The sequence below is a fragment of the Dendrobium catenatum genome, unplaced genomic scaffold, assembly GCF_001605985.2.
Source record: "Dendrobium catenatum unplaced genomic scaffold, ASM160598v2 original_scaffold_53126, whole genome shotgun sequence".
In the NCBI taxonomy this organism is placed as follows: Eukaryota; Viridiplantae; Streptophyta; class Magnoliopsida; order Asparagales; family Orchidaceae; genus Dendrobium; species Dendrobium catenatum.
In genome coordinates, this window is record NW_021371579.1 from 91,060 (window position 1) to 116,014 (window position 24,955).

The 24,955-nt window shown below is 33.6% G+C and overlaps 1 protein-coding gene across 2 annotated transcripts in view; it reads left to right on the forward strand.

Moving 5' to 3' along the window:
- Nucleotides 1–452: 452 nt before the first annotated feature.
- LOC110100214 (nuclear pore complex protein NUP160) overlaps nt 453–24,955 on the forward strand; it is a gene marked incomplete at its 3' end in the record, with an annotated part of 51,229 nt that continues 26,726 nt past the window's right edge. The window contains 15 exon segments of one of the 2 annotated variants that reach the window (XM_020827632.2): nt 453–725; nt 1,024–1,156; nt 1,272–1,530; nt 1,678–1,738; nt 2,038–2,195; nt 5,807–5,880; nt 6,153–6,257; nt 11,212–11,309; nt 13,083–13,203; nt 15,321–15,500; nt 15,592–15,784; nt 15,876–16,438; nt 16,635–16,797; nt 19,619–19,920; nt 20,006–20,193. In XM_020827632.2, coding sequence (XP_020683291.1) covers nt 523–725; nt 1,024–1,156; nt 1,272–1,530; nt 1,678–1,738; nt 2,038–2,195; nt 5,807–5,880; nt 6,153–6,257; nt 11,212–11,309; nt 13,083–13,203; nt 15,321–15,500; nt 15,592–15,784; nt 15,876–16,438; nt 16,635–16,797; nt 19,619–19,920; nt 20,006–20,193 — 2,801 coding nt within the window. 2 annotated transcript variants of the gene reach the window in all.

The following is a 24,955-nucleotide window of genomic DNA, read 5'->3' on the forward strand; positions in this document are numbered from 1 at the left end:
ATGTAAAATTTATATATAATTTATATATGTAAATTATGCTTAAATATATAACATAAATCAATTATTTATATCAAATATATATATATTTGTATATATGCTAAATTTTTATTAAATATAAATTAAAATAAAAAAATGAAGATGTTATATTTAAATTTAAAATTAGTAATTATTTATATTTAAATATATAGCATAAATATAATAATTATTTATATTTATTTTTAAAATTATGTAATATATTATATATGTATGAATTTTATTTATTTTTTAGTGTAAAATTCTTAGAATTATAAAATTTTTATGAATAAATTATCATTATTATTATGTTAATTTTATTTCTTTTAATTATATTATTATTTATTATGTCATCTGATTCGAACTATTCTACTCTGATTCTACCGGTCGAATTGTTCGGATCCGATTTTCAAAACCTTCCACATTCTATAAAAGTTGGAAGTTAAACATTGATCTGGACCGCCAGAATCCCGCACCCTGTCGATTCCCCGCACAAAACTTCTTGTCCCAATGTCGGCGGCTGGCGCCCGGCCTCTCGCCGCCATGGAAGTTCCCATTGCCACGGGAGACGGGATCAAATGGATCGAGCTCACCGTCCCCTCATCGATGCCTCCGCCTCTTCCTGACTCAGTGGTCGCTACCACTCCGGCGATACACCATAACGTTGCCTCTTGCAATGTTGTTTCCGGAGACCCACCAGCCTACCTCTTATGGTAATTCGTCTTCTTGTTTTACTTCGGATTGTTTTGTACTGTGCTTTTCACATCTTAGCATATAGTCTGCCCTGGCTCTTCCTTTTTGGTCTAAATGTACCATTTTTAACTTCAGCTACAGTTTCTGCACTTGATGTAGATTTTTTTTTTTTTTAAACTGAAATGCTATCTGTCAATGCTTCCAGAAATTGTAGTTTTTGTTGTAAACACCTAAAAACTCATAATCGTTCGATGCCCTAGGTTACATCAGAAGATGTAATATCGATGTATTTTTCCTTGCTTTCTTTTTTCTTCACAGGAGAATACATGAAAACTTCCCTAACATTCTGGAGGTTATTGAGCTCTTTGCTTGTAATGAATATCCGGAGACCGGGCTGCATCTTATCTTCCATGACGCGCTTCATCCTTTTGCATTTCTGTGTAAAAATGAGGTTCGCACCGCGCCTTCTTTTCCAGAACAGTGTTTCCTGTCAAAGCGAAAACTCCTAATATTTTTTCTTGCATTACACTCAAATTACATTTAAAAATTTCGTTTTTTCACATCAGCTTGCAGGAGGAGATGCATACTCGCTATATGCGTTGACTGTTTCAGGAACTGTTTATCTTCTCAATTTGAAAAGGCCTTTCAATTTTTTGTCTGGTTCAATTTTCCCGCAGAGTGATCTTAGAGAATTTAGTGTGCAAAGTAATGCACTGGACGGAAAGGTAACAGCTGTAGCAGCAACATCAGGATGCCTTTTATTAGGGCGTCAGTATGGTTCAATTAGCTGTTACCAACTTGGAGTTCTTGATCCTAGCAAACCGGGTTTATTTCTTGCTCTTATATTTAATCATTATTTGAGTTTTCATTTTTTGATCAAGGATACTTGGTTCTTGATATTTTATATGTACTTGTTCACAAGATTTACTGTACTTTTTGTAGCGGTTACTTGAATATCTTTTTTCCCCATAGGATTCATGTATGAACTACGAGATGATTCTGGACTAGGTCGCTTATGGAATCTCATGTCCAGGTAGGTTTAAGCATCACTGTTTCATGCATAGAGAATATAGCTAAACCAAGCAGCGTCTATCCTCTGCATGAGACTCCCATCTTTTTTCCTTTTTTTTTTCTTCTGAATGATACTTAAAGAGCGGTTAAAATGAGGAATTCATCTGCTTGGTTGATATCTTTTTTATTTGGTTTAATTTAGTGACATTTTAGTATAATTGTTTTTGAATTCACATCAGCAAATATTAAATTTAAATTTGTTTAAATTCAGACATTTTGATATTATGTTCAAAATTTATTTATAGAAGAAATGCCATGCAGGGGAAAGGCTGCAGGGGCTGTGCAGGATATGGTAATATCTGAAGTTTGCACTAGAAAATTACTTTTTGTGCTTCATTCTGATGGGATCGTGCATTTATGGGATCTTGTTAGTCATGCGAGGGTGCTTAATCATAACTTGAGCTCAAGTGAACTGACAGGCAAAGTTTTATCAACTTATTTTTCTCAATTTTGTGTGCAAATCTTTAGTATCTACTTCTACAACTTGAGACTCTTTAGGTGAATTGCAGCCATGTTTTTTGTTTGTATGAGTACTTCTCATGTGGATGTATGTAGTTTGCAACTTTGCATTTGTTACAACTTTATTGCTGTGACTATATAAACTCTAAATGGCTTCCAAGATTGTTGTTGTTGAGAAAAGCAATCACAAAAACATGAAATCTTTGAAAGTTTAAAATAAAGGCAGTCAAATACGTGGTTAAACAAAATTGACTTGCTCTTGTTCATTGTTGCATGGAGAAAATATTCGATTATAGTGGGGAAGGGTGCATCTTATTTTTTCACATAATTTTATTTAGTCGAGGGATTAAATTAGAGAAATGTGATAATCTGAGATTAAATTGACTACATGCAAAGTGTTGAGGGACTATTTTAGGGTGAAACCATTTTTGTTTTATATATATCAGAGACTGATTAGACATTTTTTAATATTTGATTTCAGACATTACAATAGCTATTTCAAACATCATTTTGAAGGCAACATTCTTTGCAAGTTATAGATAAACAACTACAATTGCTAGTCTGTCCAAGTGTACCTAGTCTTCTTGGTTCATGAATGTTGATTTTGTCTTCAAAAGAGATAATAAAGTTTCTTTTGGTACAACTAGTCCTCGATCTTATCTATCAGTGCCCATTATCTTTCTCATTGGACATCTTCCCCTTTCCATTATTGCCAGGCATTTATGCCATTTTCACTTGGAGCACCAATTGGCACAGATGCTTGTTGCGGGAAAAAAATATCAACGAGCATAAAAAAGAAAACGGTAGAAAAATCAAAATAAAAGAAAAAAATTATATGGTTTGAGGAAGTTGGCACACCAAATTCTCATATATTCTTTGAAATATTAGATGAAGAATTTTAAAAGGCCCAACAACAAATTTAGAATCTTAAAGAAAGAAATGTCAGACCTCGAGTAGTATTTTCTAGTCACGAACTTCGGTGACAATTAGGGGTGTAATTGAGTCAAGCTGACTTGTGAATTTGCTCAGATTCGACTTGATAAATGGATTATGAGCGATCCTAGTAAGTTAACGAGTCAAGCTTGAATCTGTTCTGATTCGACACATTGGCTCATGAGTTGACTCATTTAAAAAAATTAATAGAAATTACATTTAAAATATATTAAAATTTGATGGTTTTAGCATACATTTTTAAAATTATGTAAACATTACAAATCTTCCTTATTTCAAGTTATTTCTTATTATTTATCATTTAATTTCTTATTTTTTTATCATATTGTCATAATACTTGATTGAATAAGAATGATCTTCTTGCTTTCATCATAAATGAAATGGCTTGTGAGCCAGTTCTAGCTTGTAAAATTAAGCTTGACCTTGAGCCGCTCAAGCTTGAACTTGATTACTTAATCAATATAAAGCTTAAGTTAGGGGTGGCTCGAGTTTGACTCAACTCATTTATACTCTTATGTGCATCATATACTTGTTTATATGACCAGCATGCTTGAATCGACGCTACCATGCTTGTACTATATAGAGACAATAGATCATGACCACAAACAAAATAGCCAAGGGATGTTCTCTTTTCTTTTCTTTTTTTTTTTGTTTCCTTTCTGATGCAAGCACAATAGTTAGAAAAGCCAAACAAGTGGAACAATGGGCAAAACTATAACCAAACTCGATTCAAATAGTAGCAATCATCTATTAGCACAAAATCGACAGATAAAAACTAGAAGAGAAGTCAAAAGAAACAAAAGAAATAAAAAAAGTTGCTATCCTCAGAACAATCGACAGAACGGTTTCCTCACATGGATCGAAATGTAGGTTAAGTAAAATATGTGCTTAGGGCTAGCAAACCGATGGTCCACCACAACAAGATAGTCCAAACGTCCAAACCAAACTCCTCCAGCAAATGCTCCCAAATCAGCCAACAAACATCACCACAGCTCAAGAAGAAGGATACAACTGGAGTGGAACTTGCGTAGAGAAGAAAGAGGTAAGAAGCCCAGACGAAATAGAGGAGAAGAAGTAGTGGACAAAGCTCTCAAGCCTTTCCAAGAGGAAGAGAAAACCCTCAGGTTTTTAGAAACTAAGCTCAACAATTTTCAACAACCTCTCCCCTCAAAAATCATCTCTAATATATAGGCAAGAGAGGGGAACTCAACAGCCATAGCACCACCAAATAGCCAATATGATATAGAGAAATGTAAGGCCAACAACCACAATAACAATTCTCAAACATCACAACAAAACATAGAAGGAAACCCACGGGTTCCAAGCAGAAAACCGCAGAACCGAGGAGCCATCCGCAAGAACCAAAGGGACAAAGGCACGGGAAAACCACCCGGCACAGGAAACCAACCACCAGTCACGGAAACCCAAGGGACAGAGCACGGGAAATCACCCAGCTCAGGGAAATGAGAAGAAAAGAGGAGGAGAAGAGACAAGTCCACTCCAAAATGAATCCAAGACTTATGAGCATATATTTTTAGATTAATGAGCTAGGTAGTTCAATAAATTCCCCCAATAAATGAACTAAACTTCAGCTCAACATTAATGAGCTAACAACTTAAAGCACAAACCGAGAACCATAAGCCAACCCGAGAACCAGCAACAGCCCAAGGACCCATCATGCTAGCAAACCAAAGGCCTACCAAAGCCCAAGCACAACCTACCATGATCATTGGATGCTTTCCCATCATTGGATAGCTAAAAAAATACAAAAAACTAAATTAAAAACTAATGTTCAATATTTGATAATGAAATTACAGAATTTATGATTGCATCACTTTCTCTTTTGCTCTCTCTATCCTATTTTCTCAACTATCCTCTCCCTCTATATTTTATTTTCTCTCTTTCTCTCCCTTTATCTACTATGTTTTATCTCTCTGCTTTATTCCTTCATGCAAAGAAGAAAACCTTCAGCACATTAAGAGTTTCCCAATTCTTCACCACAGCAGCCTTCCCTTATTAATTGCCTTCCCTTTTTAGTTCTCTATTTTCGGTCACTAAAGTAGTTAAATCCAATAAGAATTCCACTTTGTATTGTATTTGTGGAAGCTAAGAAGGTGAAAATTTAAAACAATATCTGGTTCAAATCTAAAATTAATGCTTACCTATAGTAAAACATTTGATACTAACTTTTGAACAAATAATTACTCAAGAAAAGTTATAACATAATTCATATTTATTCATAAAACATTTTGTTTTGAATTTGTTTTTATCCTGCAAAATAAAGATTTGGTCTGCATTTAGCAATTTCTTACCATGCCAAGACCATAATTTATGGTAGCATAGTACCATAACATGTCACCGTGGTCACTATTTAAATATTTTTCAGGTCTTTTTATTCTTCATTTAACTTTATGAATTACTTTTTTGTTTCTAACGAGAAGGGTTAATCACAGCATTTTCATTAAAAAGAAATCCCTTGATGATGATAACTAAATTTCTTCTTGAAGTCTCTAATTTTGATGCTAAAAATATTAATTTTTGTTGAGATGGTAATATTTTTATTTAATTTACATTATTCGTTATTTCCTTCTAAATTTCTTCTTTCTGTTTAACATGGCAGGAACTACTCCCTCCCGGTTATGGGTTGGTTGTCCTAACTATGACGCTAGTGTGATTACTTTAGCGGTTTTACATGTAAGTGCTTCCTGTATGACAAAAGAATTAACATCTGATGAATGCATGGAACACATAGTTGCAACAGTGTTTATTTTGTTTTTCTTAAGTTTTGTATGAGTAATTCCAGCACTTTCAACAATATTATCTCCCATTTTAGGGTAATCATACCGTTATTGCTGCCGTTTATCGGTTTCTTCACTTTTTCTTGCTTAGTTGGCATCTTTGATGCCGTAGATACTTTATACTACTATGCTATATACTCACAACTTCTGACTTCTTTACCCATCAAGGTATCTGATGTTGAGGTAGTTGCTGTTTATAACTTTGGCATTAATGTTGGTGAGAAGAGCATTTTGTCACCGGAGCCATTGTTGAAAACCATCCTTCTGGACAAGGTGAGATTATCCTGAAGTAAACTAATGCTTCTCTTTGGATGTGTTTTAATTGTTAAGCAGTTCTGTTTTTCTATAAAATGTTTATTCACGTTACACTCTGAGTTTTGTATTTCATCTCAAGTATTTTGTGCATGCAAATATACATTTAACTGATTGAATGGTAATGTCAAGATCTGAAGTTGTTGTCATAACGATCAGTTGTGAAAACACTCTCTATTGCCACATATCTTTTAAAGAGAAGCTCATGTGTTGGAGAGACTTTCAATGAAAGAAACATTGCGATGTTTTAGTTTATATACCCGTTTTAGCTTTTCAGAGCAATGGAAAGAATTATAAGGAGCTTATATGAGACAGAGTTCAATATAGTATCTCTATTTGAAGAAGCAGACTGTAGGAGCTCATCCCGGGTTCAAATGGCTATTTAGTGGATGTTGCCTAATTTCTAAATACAGTTGATGTAATACAAAACAAGAATTGCGTGTAGAAATTAATAATTTGTGAATTCTGCGTAGCTAAATATAATTGTATGCGTATCAAGATAGATCTTTAGAAAATTTCCGCGGAAGATTAAGTGATGCCAATTGATTACAATTAAAAGCAACAGGAGACTAGCAAAATTACACCAACAAATAAATAATAAAGCAAATGTCACTTCACAAAAATCCACGGTTTAAGATCTAGATCATTCACCTCGGAGTCCCTCACATTCACTCTTGATGTCGCTCGGCTTAGCGGAAGAGGATTGCATACAAACTTAAGGATGCCACTAATAAACAAGTGATGCCGAGGGGACTAGTCGCCGGGGAAGGAGCCTGAGTTGGGGAAGCGGGTGGGTGCCCGGTGATTGTCCGCTCGTCTGCCAGTAGTTGCTCGTCGAGGACGTTCACGAGGTGGGGAAGAATACAGTTTAAGTAATCCTCGACGGTGTGGTCTAATCCGAATCCAACGTCGAAGAACGGCGATCGTATGACGTCGATATCCCCTTGATAGTCGAACACGAATCCGTGGTCACGCTCTGGATCGGCCATACATGATCATGGGAGATCCTTTCCGTGTGTAGTAACGATGTGGAGGAGGAGCTGTCACTTGGGGGAATTCGGCCAAGGAGAAAAGGAGGGAGGAGGGGTTCGGGTGGGAGGAAGGGGAGAAGGGGGCGGCTTGGGCTAGGTGGGGGTTTGGTGTGATCATTAGAAATCTGAAATTATATTTCAAGTTAAGTGGAATTGGAGGGAATTAATTTGAAATTCAAATTAATCCCATAAAGGGGGGCCGGCGGTTAAGAGGGGATTATGAGGAGTTAATTGGTGACAATTAATGAGATAGGAGAGAGAGGGGGGTGGGAATAGATGGCCGGCCAAATAGAGAGAGGGGGAGAGGTATTTGGTTTAAGTGAGTAGGCCCCAAGGATTTAATTAAGGAGCAATTAAAAATCTGAAATTTAAATCAGATTTAAATCAAATAGGTAAGTTTCCTATCATAGATTTAGACAATAGGAAATTATTTGAATTCAAATTTTAATTGAATTCACAATAAGAAACTTTCCATATTGACCAAATTTATTTTAGGAAAGTGAGTAAATGGCTATTTGAAAATTGAATTTCAAATTTGAGGGCTTGGGAGGTGGGCCGACGGCTAGCTGAGGGGAGAAGGGAGGACGGGGGAGGGAGGCCGGCGATTGGGTGGGTGGTGGGTGGCGGCTTGGGTGGCCCAAGGAGGCCGGCGACAAGGGGAGAGCTTAGGTTAGAAGAAAAATACAAAAAAAGGCTTTGGGGGATGAGGCGGGTGGGAGGTTTAGGGGAGGGGATTCAACACAAGAAAAATAAAAGAAAAGAAAATTGAAGAACCGCGAACCTTGGAATCCACCAAGATTGACGGGTATTACTCTTACCCCACTTGGGCATCTCCTCTCACGAACTCACTAAGAGATCATCCAAAGAAAGAAAACTGAAATTTTACTTCATCATTCATCCTCTAGTACAATGCAAGAGGCCTCCTATAAATAGGACAAATTGGAACAAAGTTGGAAAGACACAAATGCCCTCAGGGATACAATAACGACTCAATACCCACAGGGGTAAACTAGGAAAATAAAATGTGAGGACAAATAAAATACAAAATAAATCAGAAATAAAGGCTCTGGATCGTAGCCGTCGATCCGCGTCTCCGACGACGGTACACGTGTCGAAATCTGATGTCCTCATCAACAGTTCATAAAATAGTGTTCTCTTTTGTTAATTGTTGGCTTGTTGCTTTTCGTCCTTCTTCTTTGCATTAAGGGATTTTGTTCTTTATCCATCCAGTAAAAGTTTGACACACTGATCACTTCCAAGGATTTTCTGTTTTCAATGTCACATGAATTGTTCAATATTTTGTCTTATATATTCTAAGCATACAACCTTAAAATATATGGAGACACATTAACCTATTGAAGTAATGGTCTTAGTTTATGCTTGCTACTGTGGTGGACTTGGGTTAATGCTTTGTCAATCTAGAGAAACCTTTGGCCAACATTGAGAAGAAGCCTTTCTGATATTAACCTTTGAACGACTTGATCTAAAATGTCTGTTGACAGTAATCTTTGAACAACTTGATCTATAATGTCTGTTGGGAGTCAGAATGTTCAATCTTTTCATCTGTAATCCTGAAGGGAAGATGAGTGGGCAATTTCTTTTTTATTTTTGATAGATTAATCCAGATAGAGGCCTCATTATCGTTAAGAGTGAGGGAGATTGCTCAACCATGCTGTCATGGGTTTTCAACTAAAACACTAGAGATGATTTCTAGGAAAGAAGGCATTTTTCTGGACTTCTTTCCTTGATTTCCTACTGTTGGGATGCTAATGAGGTTTGGTTGCCCATGAGTCCATTGGGTGACCTATAATTGGATAAAATAAAAGGGTTTAAATAAGCTTTAGGGCTTTCTAGGGCTAAATCTGAAAGTCCCTTTTTTCCATTCTAAATGTACTTGTCTTGTTAACCCATTTAAGCTCATAATGGTATATTATTTTTGTCTTCATCATTGCCTTCAAAGCCTTCGTCAACTCCTTCCTCAAACACACCTCCACCACTATTGCTGCCTTCTGAATCAAAGAGTCAGGCGATGTGTTGGTTAATTTAAGCTTCAGCTCTACTCTTCTTAGCACATTTAAGCTCCACTTTGTCCTCCTCCGCAGGCTCTACTACACCCCTTTAATCACCTCCCAAGCAAACCCACCATAGACTCCACTCTTCTAAGCCATAATTGATCAATATTGTTTCATGCCATCCTTCCAGGTTCACTGCACAACTTCTTAGTCTTTATCCTCCACCACATTCTCAGAATTGAATTGCCTTCAACTCTGGTGTTACTGCTTTCTTCCTCGAGGAAGACTTCAAATTGTTTCAATCTGTTCTAACTATTGGAGACCAATGATCATATCCACACATGTTGATTGGTGGTGGATTTAGATGGTAAACAAGCTGAAAGTTGTTAAGGATTCTAAACGAGCCTATTTGGTTAGCTCACAAAATAGTAGATAAAAGATGTTTATGTTTTCACGAGCCTTTTTATTAGAAAGGCTAACCCAACCCTATTATTTTCTTATGAGGGCTTTTCTGGGACAGTGTCTAAACAGGGTTTGATTGACCCAACTAACAATCCCAACTATATATTAGACTTAACTTTATTCTTTTGATCTTCTTGTTCTACTTGCTTGCTTGTTCAACTATAAATTTAATCTCTAATATCATTTCTTTCAGCTATAAATTTAATCTCTACTATCATTTCTGTGAAACACTAGTCTCTTGGGCTTATTTAGCTCTTATGATCTCCCTTATATCTGGTTTATTCTTGCATATTATGCTTTTGTGGATCATCAATGTGAGCAAATCTAAATCCTTCTAATACTTTTATTTTATTTTCTTCAGTAATGCTCTGTAAGGTTTGAATCATGAAAGTAGCTTATCAGTAAATTCAGATTTAAGAGTGAAAAAAAAGGAACCTCCCGAGTATTTGCATTAGTGACAGCTTCATGTAGGGGTTTACATTTTTTTTTTAATTATATCTGTGTAAAGGTGCTTGTAGAGGCATGAAGCTAAGTAAGAAGCAGGTGCAAATTAGCACAACTTTTCCTTCTAATCATGGTACATCTTGTTGAGCAATGGGCTGCATTTTGGTATAACGTCTATTTAGATTTGGCCTGATTTTGGTGTATATCCTTAAATATCTTTACCTTGTACATCTTCAAATTATAGCTTGGCCCTTCCCTATTTTGTGGACTATATTAATCCACACATATAGTGATTTTCTTCGGCTATGAAAACTCCAAAAGGAAATTTAAGACTGTCTATTCTCTTCATCAAGAACCGGACTAAAAACAAAGCACACGTCATGAAAGTTTACATTGTTCTCACTTAACATCTAGTATAGGAAACATGAATCTTATGCATTTGATCATGCTAAAAAATCTCATTTATAAAATATTTTTGAAAAATCTGTAGCTTTACTCCAATATTATTGTTGGTTACTTAAAATATTCATTAGATTTGAGTTTTTTGTTTTTTTGCGAAATCAAGAATGTTGTATGACACTATCAGGTTCTTTAAGATATGCTAATTGAAACATGATGTATGAAAAGGAAAAGGGAAATAAAGAAAAGGAAGTTGCTTAATCAATAATCAAACAAATGTGGAATTTAGTGGAATCTAGGTGTTAGTCCATATGCTGTTCCATTAATTAAAATATGACCAGTTTTCTTAAATTGCATCTTGGTAGCTCAGATGTCAATTTGTTAAATGCAAAATGGATAGAAACTAAAAACTGTTTTTTTTTTTAAATTCATGGGAATGGACTATATATATGATTGTTTATGTATGCATGTTTATGCAAATTGTTGCTTGTTTCGATTTTCTTACATTATCTATTTTCTTGAGCATTTTCCTGTTGTCTTAGGATGATGATTCAATTTTTGTATTAGGGAAGACTTATTGACTTGAAAGTCAGTTCAGACAAGCTTTGGATTCTTAAAGAAGATGGATCATTGTTTTATGAATTATCTGATTATGATTATAAAATGTAAGTCTTATAACACCGAGCTATTATTTCATGTTTTTTATACTGTTTGTAGGCGCTGCTTCTGCTTGTGGTAATTCACAGATTATACTAATTTTCTTTTGGCCAATGTTTCCCTTATTCATTTTATCGTTGATGCTGACTATGTGCCAATCAAATTTCATGTAATGCTCTCGCTTATAGTTATATTGCACCTTTAGGCAAAAACCTGGATATTTATGGATATCATAGAATATAATGTAATGAAAATCTATCATATTTTTTCTTATACGATAACTAAATATGAGTTGGAATTGCAATTCTAAAGAAAATTAAATTTTAAGGCAAATTTCTTAGGGCACGGACTTGAATTGTGTTTAGAAAATTTTTGAAAATAAATTCAAACTATTTTGAATATTCACCCGGCTTTGTTCATATTTGAGTGATTCTGGTTTAAATTTGCAAAAAGCAGATTCTATTTCATTATCTTATTTTTGAGTGGCTCTACTGGGCTGAGCTTCTGATAAACAAATAAATCAATAGCACTTGTAATGATGAAAAGGGATCTGAAAGATGTACAAAAAAAGCGAAGTTATATTTTTGAATAAACTTCTTGGTTTTTTTATTCCTTATTGTCTACTCCTTGATCAAGTGGGTATTGAAGATATTCAGGAGATGCTTCCTCCTTGTACAATCGGGAGGGTTGATTTGCATGAGTGACAAAATTTATACAAGCTGGATATACTCTGAATTTTGTACACATGGTTTTCAATTAAATGTATGATTTTTGTGATTTTGATTTTCATGTATCATTTATATTAAAAACTATTGTATTATCATTAGCATTGAATATCTTCGTGCTTTTGGTTTTCATATCAAGTAATGAATATTTGTCCAAATTAAGAGTTTCTGTTGCATGAATTTGTATATATTTACTTGATTTTATATATTTCATTGTAGATCCACATTAACAATATCCAGAATTTAAGCAGCCTACATCAAACACAGCATTGAAAGCATGATGAGCAACATGACATTAAATTGATTCAATAAATCAGTGAGCGACAATCTATTGGACACATAATAAGCATGCATTTAAGAATGTAATGGAAATTAGACCTCGCTGTATAGCAAACTCTCTTAAGAAGTTGAACTTCAGTTGGACGGACTATTGTCTCATGATTGATAGTCAGTTGAATCAATGCGATGAAGTCTTCCTGATTATTGATTGAATCAATGCGATGAAGTCTTCCTGATTATTGATTTATAACGTAATGGACATGATAATCTCTTCCATTTGGGAACTATTAGGGATTCAAAATTTCATTTCTTTGTGCAGCTGCTCAGAGCGATTACTGCATAAAACCACAAAATATCAAAATATTTAAATATTGGATAGTTATGGATAAAAAAGATAATTTTGTTGAAAAATAAAATGAGATCTATACTGGAATAGATAAATATAATTGAACCCATGTAAGAAAATTTGTAATGGTTTGTAAGTCATTTATATTAATATAAGCTTATAGGGACAGTTCCTTTGATTTTCCTCGAATGTGGTCTGCACCCAAAAATGCGGACTAATCTGGTAACTACAGTTTTAAATACTATTTTCATAGAGTTTCTTTTCTGTGAATACATGCAATTGTAGTTTGAAGACTTTGGAATCTGACTGCCTCAAATTGGGTTAAAACTGCAAATTTTTTTCTTTTGTTTTCCTAAAAGTTCTTTCTGACCATCTATTTTCAAACGCTGATAGTTCTAGTTTTACATACACTTTATAGAGATGTTTTTCAGGGAACATGCATCCATTTATGGTTTGCAAGAAGACTTTGTTGCTGACCAGCTTTTTCAAAACTCTGAACATGCTTTAGATGATCTAGTGTGGGCCAACACATCCATATTTTCTGCAATGAAGGTACTGGACTCATGCTCACCCTTGATGACCATTTTGCTTAGTTTGTAAATTTTGTTCGTATTCCATCTTAATTTCATTGTAAGGATACGCAGTGGTATTTTGAACTAAATAACTGAGTTCAGTTTCAAACTGAGGTGTTTTGTGTAATATCTATAGTCTGATAACTGATTACACGGATCATTTACATGCCACCTTTTGTGGTAAATGCATTGTGGAAATGATTTCTTGGCGTTCCTCACTTGTTTTGAAACAAGAAATATGGTGCTGTCATGTTATCAATGTAATTCTATTAGCTTGTTCTTAGTCCATCTGAAACTTTTAAATGTTGCCTCAACACTTTTGCATCCGTACATGCTTATGAGGATAAATTTTAATCATGAAGCGTAATGAGAACAACTATTTACTGAAATGATTTAATCAATTGATGGTAGAACAAATGTGGAGTGGAAAATGAAAGAAATTTTAAGGGGGGATTGGCAAGAGATGATAAGGCCTTTTAATTTATACTATATGTCAAGCTTAACTACAATTTCATATGTGCACAAATTAAACAATGATAAAAATAGTACAAGTAAAAGTATATTGGCAAGGTATAGAGTTGACTTGAATGGAATTCTTATGATGTTCTATTTTATTTATGCTGAGTATTTTTTATCTTCTTAATGATATTTTATGCTTATTTGGAGTACTTCTTGTTATTTTATAGACGTCTAGGCTATTGTTTTTATATTATGGGCTTCGAATATTCGTGCCCTTGCTCTATTGAGAGCGTTTTAATTGTTTCGGGTCATATTTTTAAAAGGAAAATTAGATTGAAGATGAGACAAATCCTATAAATTTTGCTCTCATTTTACGAGGTATTTAAGCTCTAGTTTTCTCATATGTGCAAATCCCTATGATTAATTATCCTTTATGGTGATGAGAGAGACTTCTGATTGAGGCTAATCATTAGATAAGTACTAAAACCTCAATATATAAGTAGCAACTACTTGATTATGAAGTTTAAGGAAATTTACTATCGTTAGCTTAAAGCAAATGGTTGGGAATGGTGACAAATCTGATTTAGATTTCATTGTTATGTCGTCCCATATTGTCATGGTCCATAATCAACGTAGTCAAAGGAGGTATTTCACCCAACTTGATTGAAGGATCCTTTTCAATAGCCATGAGTTGCAATTGTAAGGATCCCTTATAGACCTGGGGTGCATGTCTGTCTAATGAGATAAATTTAAATCAATTTCAGCTAACAAAAGATTTTGTGTTTTATCAAGTGCATCTTATGATTCATTAGTCAAATTATTTTTGACCCAAAATTTAAATTCATAGTCAAATAAATTATTACAAGTACTTAAATTCTTATTTCTTTATATATGTTTATATTTAAAGTTTAATTAATTTAAATGTTAAATATGGAGTCATAAAAATGATAAGAAGAGTGCGGGAAGGGGGGGGGGGATTTTGACTCAAAAGTTTCAATTCATGGTCAAATAAATTATACAAGTATTTAAATTCCTATTTTTTTTATATGCTTATATTTCAAATTTAAATAATTTAAATGTTAAATCTGTGTAAGTCATAAAATTTTGTATAATCTGATTTAAAAGGAGATATTCCTAAAAATAAAATACGCAAACTTGAAATAAAAATATAAAAAAATTAGAATAATTCAGAAAATTCTAAAATAATTTTGATAGGACCAAATGGATTACTGATTAAATTGTTAGGGGCTTAATATTCAGGTTTAGAAAAATAGAATAGTCGAACTGAATGTTGGGAAAAACACAAGGACCTAAATGCAAATTGCACATTCACATATGCTAAAAAAAAATGCAAAAAAAAATAAAGAAAAAAAATGGAAAAGTTCCTGTACTCTTTCCTCACTGCCCTTTACATTCGGTTCTCATGATAATGATGTATTCATTTCTTTGCTTTTTTTTTTTCTTTTAATGTTTCACTCTAATGTTCTGCCTTTCCTTTACTGTTCACCCTGAAAGTGACTGAGTATTATTATATTTGCTAAAAATTGTACGATTTTTTTTCTATATATTTTTTCTATCCATGAACAATTGTCATAATAGGTTTGTCAACTTTTAGAGCTTTGCTATTTTATTTTTCAGGACCAGGTTGTCCAATTTCTATCTTCCATATTTTTGCAAAGATTGCTCCAACCTGGGATTTATCATAGTGCTGCTCTACGTGCTATGCTTCTTGATCAGAAGTATCTTTCTGATTTTGAGTTTCAGTCTTTGTCTGTTGCTGACATAAGAAAAGAGATTTTCAAAATTGTCAATGCCAAGGTAACTTCATTTTTGAGTGTATAGTATACCTTGGAATGTGATAGTATTTTATTTGGTTCTCTCTAACAATGTCCAATGATGTTTTGCTTAGGTAAATTCTGCCATGTCAAGCTCACTGGTCCATTACTGGAAGGATTTTTGCTCTCATTATTTTCGGTACTGGTGTCAGTATAGTGTGCCGTATGGATTGTTCTTTGATACTTCAAACAATGTACTTGGTCTGATCAGGAAAAATTCCTTATCTCTTTTCCGTTCTTTGGAAGGGATTGAGAAGCTTATTTATGGTCAGGTCTTTTTTTTAAACACCTTGTTGCTTGAAGGCGAGCTTGATAGATTCTTGTCATAAATAATAAAGCTTCCGTTACTATCTTTCAGGTTCTTCTGACGAATTTCATGATTTGACAAGCTATGGGTTGGTTTTACCCACAGACAGTGATGATAGTGAACTGCTTTATGAAGTTCTTAGATGCACGAGTCACATAAATCATCAGATAGGAAGAGCCGCTTCTGCTATTTTCTATGAATCTCTTCTTGTTCCCTCAATTTCATCTGAAGACGTCGTCTTTCACTTACTCAAGATTCTGGAAACTGGATACTATCCATTGGCTGGTTCTCTGCCAGTGCAGGTTGGAGTCGATACTTGGGAAAAGAGGCAATCTGCTCATAGAAGCTTGAGGAACTTTTCAGTGGACATGTTGCTCTCTCTGCATGCTTTGCACTCTAGGGCTTCAAATTGGGCTGGAGTGTTAAGTGTGGTAGAAAAATATCTTGAGTATCTGAAACCACATAGAAGCAGCCAAAATTGTGAGTTGGAAGGAAATTGCAGTATCAATTTTTTCTTGTTGGTTCAGGCTACTTCACAAGTTTCGAGGGTAATGTTTGAGACAGCTTTTGATGTACTTCTACTTCTTGGCTATTTGATCAATACTAGCGGGCAGGTATGATTCTGACAAGGAAATCAAATTATCAATTTTTTTTATAGATAGATAATTTATGTGAAAATATTCAATGTTTTATAACTTTTCACATATTGTACTAAAGTATATTTCCAACATTATAATGAGAATTTTCTTGGTACATTTCTCCATTTTATGCATTTAAGCTGTTATTGATTCTGGGCATGAATACATGCAGGTTTCAATGATACAAGCTGATATTACCCGAATAAAAGCAAAATTGATTCCCATGGCTCATGAAATAGTAACACAATGGCTGGTTCTCCACTTTATTGGAACCACTCCAACTAGCCCTACAGTCGTGGATGATTTCAGCTCTCGGCTCTCTTCGTTGCATATAGGTTATTAAATTATCCAACTGTGACTCCCTCTTGTACAGTCTTTTAATTGTATTCTTTTAGCATGTTCAAATCTTATACTCAATGATTTCGGAAGAAACCACAACAAACAAATGAATTACTCAGGGGCTTTGTTTTTTTATCAGTAATCACTTCTTGAAATAATTTTTTAACTAATAAATTTCAGGAAAAATAGATAAAATTCTAAATCTATGCAATAGAAAAATCTCTTGTAATGGTCCTTGATGTGGTAAACCATAGCTTGGGGATATGGTTGTTTGCTAATTTATTACCACTCTACTTATGAATTCTCCTTTTTAGCAATATTTGAATTTTGAAATCTCTTGCCAGTCCAACCCCCACAAATGGAGTTGTATCTTGATGGAAATCAATCCTCTTGAAACTCTTGGAAAAATTGTAAAAGACCTAAGAATCTTTTAAAAATATTTGGGATCCTCCATGACTTGCCTTTGATTTTCGACTTCTCATTGAGAGGGTAGTTTTCTTCAACCTGTGCTATGTTCATGGGAATCTTTTTTCTATTTTTACCCTGAAATTTACCACTGAATGATATAAACTTTTCAATAGAAATAACATTCTAGATTGCTAACTCTAGTGCATCCTTATTAAAGGTGAATAATTGTTTCCTATGAAAGTATATTGCATCTTGATCCCCCAAATAGGGATTCCTTAGCAAAACATGGCTGACATCCAACAAAATTACATCTCATAAAGCTTCAGTATTAAAATATTAGATATTGTGAACTTCACCTTGCACTTGTACTCTAACATATATAAAACACCACCATTGATCCCTCCTAAAGGATGGCTACAAATCTCTTTTGGCTGACAATCCCAACTATTGAACTAAAACAAAAGAAAACTTAATTATTGCTGCTTCCTGTGTTGATGAGGGCCTTTACCACATGATTTTTAACCATCATATTGAGCTCTAGTATAGGTGTTAAAATGGGTCAATAGGTTGGATTCAGGTTCGACCCAAAATTGATCCGACCCGAATCCGATTAGCTTGAACTTGAGTGATGATGACCTTTTGATGATATAAAAATTCAAGGCTTCTAGTTCAAGATGATCAATTGTCTTTAATAAAGAAAAATCATAGAATATTAACAATAAAATAAATAAATAACAACAACATATGATGTATCATGTGTAGGAAAATCAAATATCATTACTTAAAATTAGGACATGAATACTCACTTGAACTTAGGTGTTGCGCTTCTTCATTTTTACTCCGTACTTCTAGGTCGATACACTTAACACCTATAAAAGGATCATGTTGTTAAAATTTAATTGCTAAATGCTCTCAATTTCTCTAACTTGTTGTTTTTAATTTCAAATTAAAACATTAAATCTTATAAAATCGCTCTTGCTCTCTTTAATTAACTTAACTAACTAGATAATTCACTAATTAAAACTGAATTTTAAAACATTATTTTCATTATTATCTTATTTGGGATTTGCTATATAATTAATTTTCTTAATTAACATCTAGATTTTATTTAACTCTCATAATTTCTCATTTTAAATACCAATTTATAAAAAATTTCTTCTCTCTTTACTTAATTACTTTAAGTATATTCTATGTCATTTATCCTTAGTTCGTAAATTCATTATTCTTCTAAATACAATTTATTATAATAACATAAATTAATTTATCCTATTTAATTTAAAATCACATATATAATATAAATTTAGAGTAAACTTCCTTAAAAATATTTACTAATTTATCTTTTAAAAATTCATAAATTTTAAGGTATTAGATTAAATCGCAGGTTTATTTTAGAAAATTTATCAACATGCTAATTAAATAGTTTCTTTTTTTTAATTTTTTTAAATTTTATTTAAAATTACATTATAATAAATTATTTTTATTTATTATTTATAAAATATATCACTCTTTTTAAATGATAACCATACCTTTCCATCCTGTATTGTAATAGCTTGAATATTCTTTAGCTTCTTAAAATCAAAATTTATTGTAACATAAACCTTGAACATGTGAGGAAATAAATGAAAGTTATGATACTCTTACTGAATCTTTGCTTTATAAATACTTTGCCCGTACTTGCGTCTTCTTCCTCGATCGCTGCTCAAACGTCCGACCACCTCCTCCTTTGACTTCCATGAAGTCTCCCTCTTGCTCTCTCTTTCTTTCTCTCAGTCAGTCTTTGTTCGTTTCTTTTCTTTTAAAGTATCTTCTATCCGTGTGGTTCAAATGGAGTGAGCAAATTGGAGTTATCTCCCACGAGGAGTCGCTGCCTTTGGCATTTGAATGCGTTTCATTGCTCATTTGCATGATCCGAACCCGTCTGCTACCCTCGCACTCACTCGCGGCTTGTTCTTTCACTCGTTGTTGCTCGCCTGCTATTTGATAAGGGCCGGTTCAAACCGGCAAACCCGGTTCTTACACCTAAGAGGCCTTTTGGTTCTCTAGAGCATTTTGATTCTTGGAGGCCTTTCATTTGATGAAAGGGCGTCAATCTCTGACTTTCTCAGCTTAAAGTGGTATAATTGTTCAATAATTGCTATCTTGCATTAAAACTTGGATGGATTCTGCCTGTTTAGGCTGAAAGTCAGTACCCACTTGTTTGACTAGTTTAGTCTAAGTAGGATCATGATCTTTTCTTACTTGTAGATAGCTTAGATATATGTTTATTTATTTTTATTTTATATGTGCTTGAAATTTTGTAATATCTTGATTAGATTTTGTTTTTACCATTCCATTACAAAATTTAATAAGTTTGTTATTCTTTTCTCCCTCTAGGCTATTATTTGTCCTTGGTGTTTTACGTTTTTGTAGGATCACATGCTTATATTTCTGTCGTAAGTCTAGGTAGTAAAGCAGTCAAAAGACCATCGGATGGAAAGCTTGGGTTGTCTGGCTATACATTGGCTTTTTTGGTTGATTTTCCCAGCTTCTCTGAAGGTGATGCTAAGTTTTTAAAATCTTTTTTGAGCTCTGATCAACTCTTCCGGTCCGTGTGGAAGTTTAGCAGTTTGATTGTGTGGGGAGTTACTGGTAACGAGTCTTCAATCACGTCTACCCCAATGATTGAGTTAGCTTGCCTTCTGGTTAGACATGGACAATATGAAGCCGCTGAGGTGACTTCTTTTTAAATTAAAGAATCTAATGACATTAAGATTAAGTACGGTTCTTTTATACGACTGACCTTTTTTTTTCCTTAAGAATTTATTTCATATAATAGATATCTATTCTACTAAGACAAAGATATCCCCGAGCTCTTGGTATGCTGATGGTGGATTGTGTAGACGTTTTCATCTTCTTGGTTTCTGCCTAATTATGCGGGTGCATTCTGAAGTAGATGGAGTCCTAAAGAAGCATAAAATTTATGAAGCTGTCAGCTGTTTCTTCAGGTATTGTATTTTTTCTCCTAAAAGTTTAATTTGTTAATGCTAAAGGTGTAGCTCATTATGCATGTTTTAGTTTGTTGTGGACATGATGTCCCCACAAAGTTTTAATGCTGAAATGTAGCTCATTATGCATATTTGAGCTCGTTATGGATATGAATTTCATACCCCATGATGACCACTCCAGGACGTCATGAGGCAAACAAAGTTAAAATTTCCTAATCATTTTGTATACCATGAATTCTAAATTAGAAGAAGTAAATAGTGATTCTAAATTAGAAGAATTAAAAAGATTCACTATTCACTAAAGCGGAAGCATTTCCAAAATAAAACATTTCATCTATTAAAATACAAAGTTGCTAAAATATATTAGGATTCTATGGTATATCATCAAATAATTCCATTTTAATTATAATATAGATATCTGCCAAAGCTTTTATCTTACAACAGAACTGTATACTCAAAAGATAGTGTAGAACAAAATATCAAAATATAATTCCTGTTTAGGTTCTACCTTGCCTTTTTCTTTACTTGAAATGATATTCAACATAATATAGATTGAGTTAAAACAACTCAGCAAGATAGCAACTTCAATACAAAATTCAAATATAAAATAAAATCATTTATAATCATACATTTGTCTCATGTGCTAGTTGAAACTCTTAAATATGAAAATATCTAAATAACTAATTTACCCATAATCGTACATATCCAGTTGAGAACAAAATTTTAAGCAAAATGTTAGAGAGCTTCAAGCATTAACAATATTTCATAAAAAAGTGTGTACATGTTGCGTTCTTTTAATTAATCATCTCTAATTTATTTTATTGGTTACATTTATCATATACAATTCTTCTTTCAATTTCAGAATATATCATGTATGTGGAGGTGGTTTGTTGGCAAGGACTATTTTGTCTTCATAAGGGCCACCTTTGTTGCACTTGTATGTTCAGGTCATCCTACATATTAACTGGAGGCCCTTTTGCCTCCAAATGAGCTCACTTTTGTCACCCTATGTGTACAGGTTTTCAAATGGTTAATATATACCTATATACTATCTTTTTGAAGTTAATTTAATTTAATTTAGTTTCATATTTTGAGTATTCAGATGTTTACATCACTTTCCCTTATACCATTGTACATGCATATTTTTAGATTTAAAATTTAGGAATGTATTTATATTTTCATAAAAAAAAATAAATTATATGCTGATTAAACAAATCAAATTATACCCAATTATGAAAAAAGTTTTGATTTTTTGAATTAAAGTTGCATATTTTCCTAATTGAGGATGTCAACAATCAACCACCGGATTAGCCACCTATCAATTAACCGGAACTTTATTCTTCTATAAACAAACTTAAGATATACAAATTATTAATTTGACTTTTTCTTAATTTCTCAACTTAATTTAATCAAAGTAAAATCAAAATAAAAATTTTTACATTAATATAATCGCACCTCATACAAGCATGAAAACCTTCTACTTCGATTTGAAATTGCAGTGAGGAATAAAAAAAAAAAAAATCCAACTTTACCTTCAAAACCTCAATTTCCTTCTCTCCTTCCCCTCTTCTTTTCCTCTTCTTTCTTCTTCCCTTATTCCTTCTTCCTGAAATTTTCTCCTTCTCCAGCTGATTTCCCTCCTTCCAGCATTTGACTTGCTCCTGATTTGCCTCCTCAAGCTTGCGGAAATAAGCTTTTGAAGCCATGGGATGTTATTTCCCTTAATTGGATTTAATCCCTATATATTTATATTAATATTCCCTTGATGTAAATCCACTAAACTTACTTTTCCTCTTTCAGATTTTCATCACGATTTTCCAAATCCTCCCTCCGTTGAATGTATGGATTGTGGGATTTAGGTAAAGCTACAGTAAATTAATCCAATATACAGTATTAATAGTTAACTTAGGTTAATAAATTTAATTGCTAATTTAACTTATATAAGCTTATCTAATTACAAATATCTAAATTTTTGAATGATCAGTGCAATTTACTGAATTTTATAAAATATTATTTATAATTTTTTTGATGCGTAAAAAATGGGTTACATTAACTTTGGGTTATTTATTTATTTTTTAATTTTGGAACATTAAAATGAATCCCCACTTAGTATCAGATATCACAAAAAAATAAAGTCTGGTTAAGCTTGGGATTGGTTTTTTTCTTTACATGCTAGTATTTATTTATCACAGCTCTACAGCTTTAAAAATGCATTCTTGACCGAGAATTCATTGTGCCTAGCAATGGTGATTTGGGCTCATACGATGGTGATAGATTTGGTACAAATTTAATAGCATCATGACGCTAATGGGTTACTAGTTTTAGAGTATGAATCAAGCCAAATGCCATTTAAAACTGAGGTTTGGTGTGTTTGGTTCCAGCTGGACTCCCTAGTATTTTTTGAAGAAAAGAATTGTTTTGGCTGATGAAGGGAATTCAAGGGTCAGCAAGCTGGAGGGACATTTAACCTCTTAGAATACCAAAGATGAAATATTGATTTAAGTTTAATTTTTGATAATTTTTTACTTGTTCTGTCATCCTTCAAACTTTTGAAGGAGGATAGATGAAATTCATTACGTTGTTTAGATCTTTCTGAGATGAAGAGTGGGAAGAGGCTGGTTCCTTCACTTAATTCTTGAAGAATCAAAGAATATGGAGGTTAGATTGTTCCACCTCAAAATCAGTGGAGCGTTACAAGCTGATAAGTGGTGGAGAGATGAATTGTGTTTAAAGAGAAATTTTTTTTTAAATATATATTAAATTAGACCTAGAAATTGATCCACCCTAAGAGGGAGAAGGACTTAACAAGGCTTGATTCATTCATAATAAGTAAGAGCAATGAAAACAAACCACCTAAATACCTAATGAAGACCACCCGCTCCACCCATATTGGTGATGAATTGGATCCTTTACACTCGGTTTCCGTTATCTTTTTTCCGGCATAAGATCGTCCGTTACAAGATGAGAGTTGCAAGCTATATAAATGATTAAGACACACTGGCATAATAATTAAAAGAAAAAAAAAAACAAATGAGTATTACAATGGGGAGCTCCATGCATGCTAGGACTTTCAAATCAAAAGTTAACTAGTTGCATTGATTTATTTTAGAGAGAGTATGTGTGAAAACCGATTTAAGCAATAGCACATTTGTTTGCAGCCAACTGATGTCAGAAAGCTATAGATCACTGCAAATGAATGTCTGGAACTTTGAAGGGCTGTTTGTACAAGTTCAGCGAGCAATTATAAGTTTGAGATTGTTACTTGGCAAAAGATCTTTAAGCCTACAGCATGTGCCTTATCTCTAGACAAGGGAGGCTATAGTTTGCTGGCCAAAATGAATGAAAAGTGTTGGGTGTTAATTTTAATATTTTGAATATCGGTTTTTGGAAAAATAAAAGTGTATTACCAATGAGATTATTTTGAATATATTACTATACCGTGCTTCTAAGCTTATAGATGAGTTCTAAGAAATGGAAGCTTGCTGGTTGATTAAATTTGTCAAAAAAGCATTTGTGTGCAAAAGAACAAGAGCATATGTGAACAATCATTTTGGTACCAATATATTACTTCCACTGGCCACCTTCGACCCCCTCCTCTCTTATTCGCAAATCCCAGACCAAATCGCCATCTCTGTCAACCTCCAACCCGATTTTAACCTATTACCTATGGCAGAATCCAAAAAGGGTAATCCCCCTCTCGTTTTCTTTTTTATGTTTTTTTGTTATTCTTATTAGTGTTAATATTAATATTAATGTATATATATATATATATAAGGTCAAAAAAGAGAGTAGAAAGTCACCAAAATAAAAAAAAATAAAAACAAAAAATTTTAAAAAAAGAAGAAAAAAGAAATATTAAAAAAAAAAAAAAAAAAAGAAAAAAAGTTGTCTCGATTCTTATGCCATCCACCTCGTTGTCGCAATTCGCAGGTATAACTCTTTCAACTAAAAAAATTGCCTTTTCGCGTTCGTGTCGAGCCGGAAAAACGCCAATACATGCTTTTCTCTAGCGTGGTGGGAAGGGAACCCGGTGCGATGCCTACGACGAAGCGGGTAGGCTCTGTACATGCTTTTCTCTAGCGTGGAGGGGACAAATATAAGTACCTTTTGGTGCTTCAACACCTATGGGCAAAGAACTGCGTTTTCAAGTAGGTGCCCGAATACCCATACAAGCCTTTCTCTGGTGTGGTGGGATTAATGATTTTTGGTCGTGGTGTGATCCGACACCTATTGTACACGCTTTTCTCTAGCGTGGCGGTAGGGAGGCTGCCAGATTTTTCAGTGGACAGGGGACCTAACTTGGACTCAAATGGACTATAACTGAATTTAAATTTGAATCGACAACGAATTGAAAATAAATTCCAATGAACAATGCAAAGGACCAAATTTGAAATTAAATGAACAAATTACAGGGGCCCGAACCTGTAGATTTTTGTACATTATTGAGCTTGAATGAATTGAGAATTTAAGCTGAATTCAAATGAATTGAACTTGATTAAACAAAAAATGACTTAGGTGAACTCTAACTGGACTTGGATTTAAACTCAATTTGGACAGCATGACATTGAATGAATTTGAGCATAAGATGAACTCAAATAACATGAACTTAATTTGAATTTGAGTATAATTAAGATGAGTAAACTACAAGGAATTTGTATTCAAAATGGGCAAAATTTTAAATGTATTTTTAAATGAATTTGAACTGGATTTGGCAACAACTTGGACTTGACTTGAACTCGGATTTGAACCAAGTGCAAAGGAC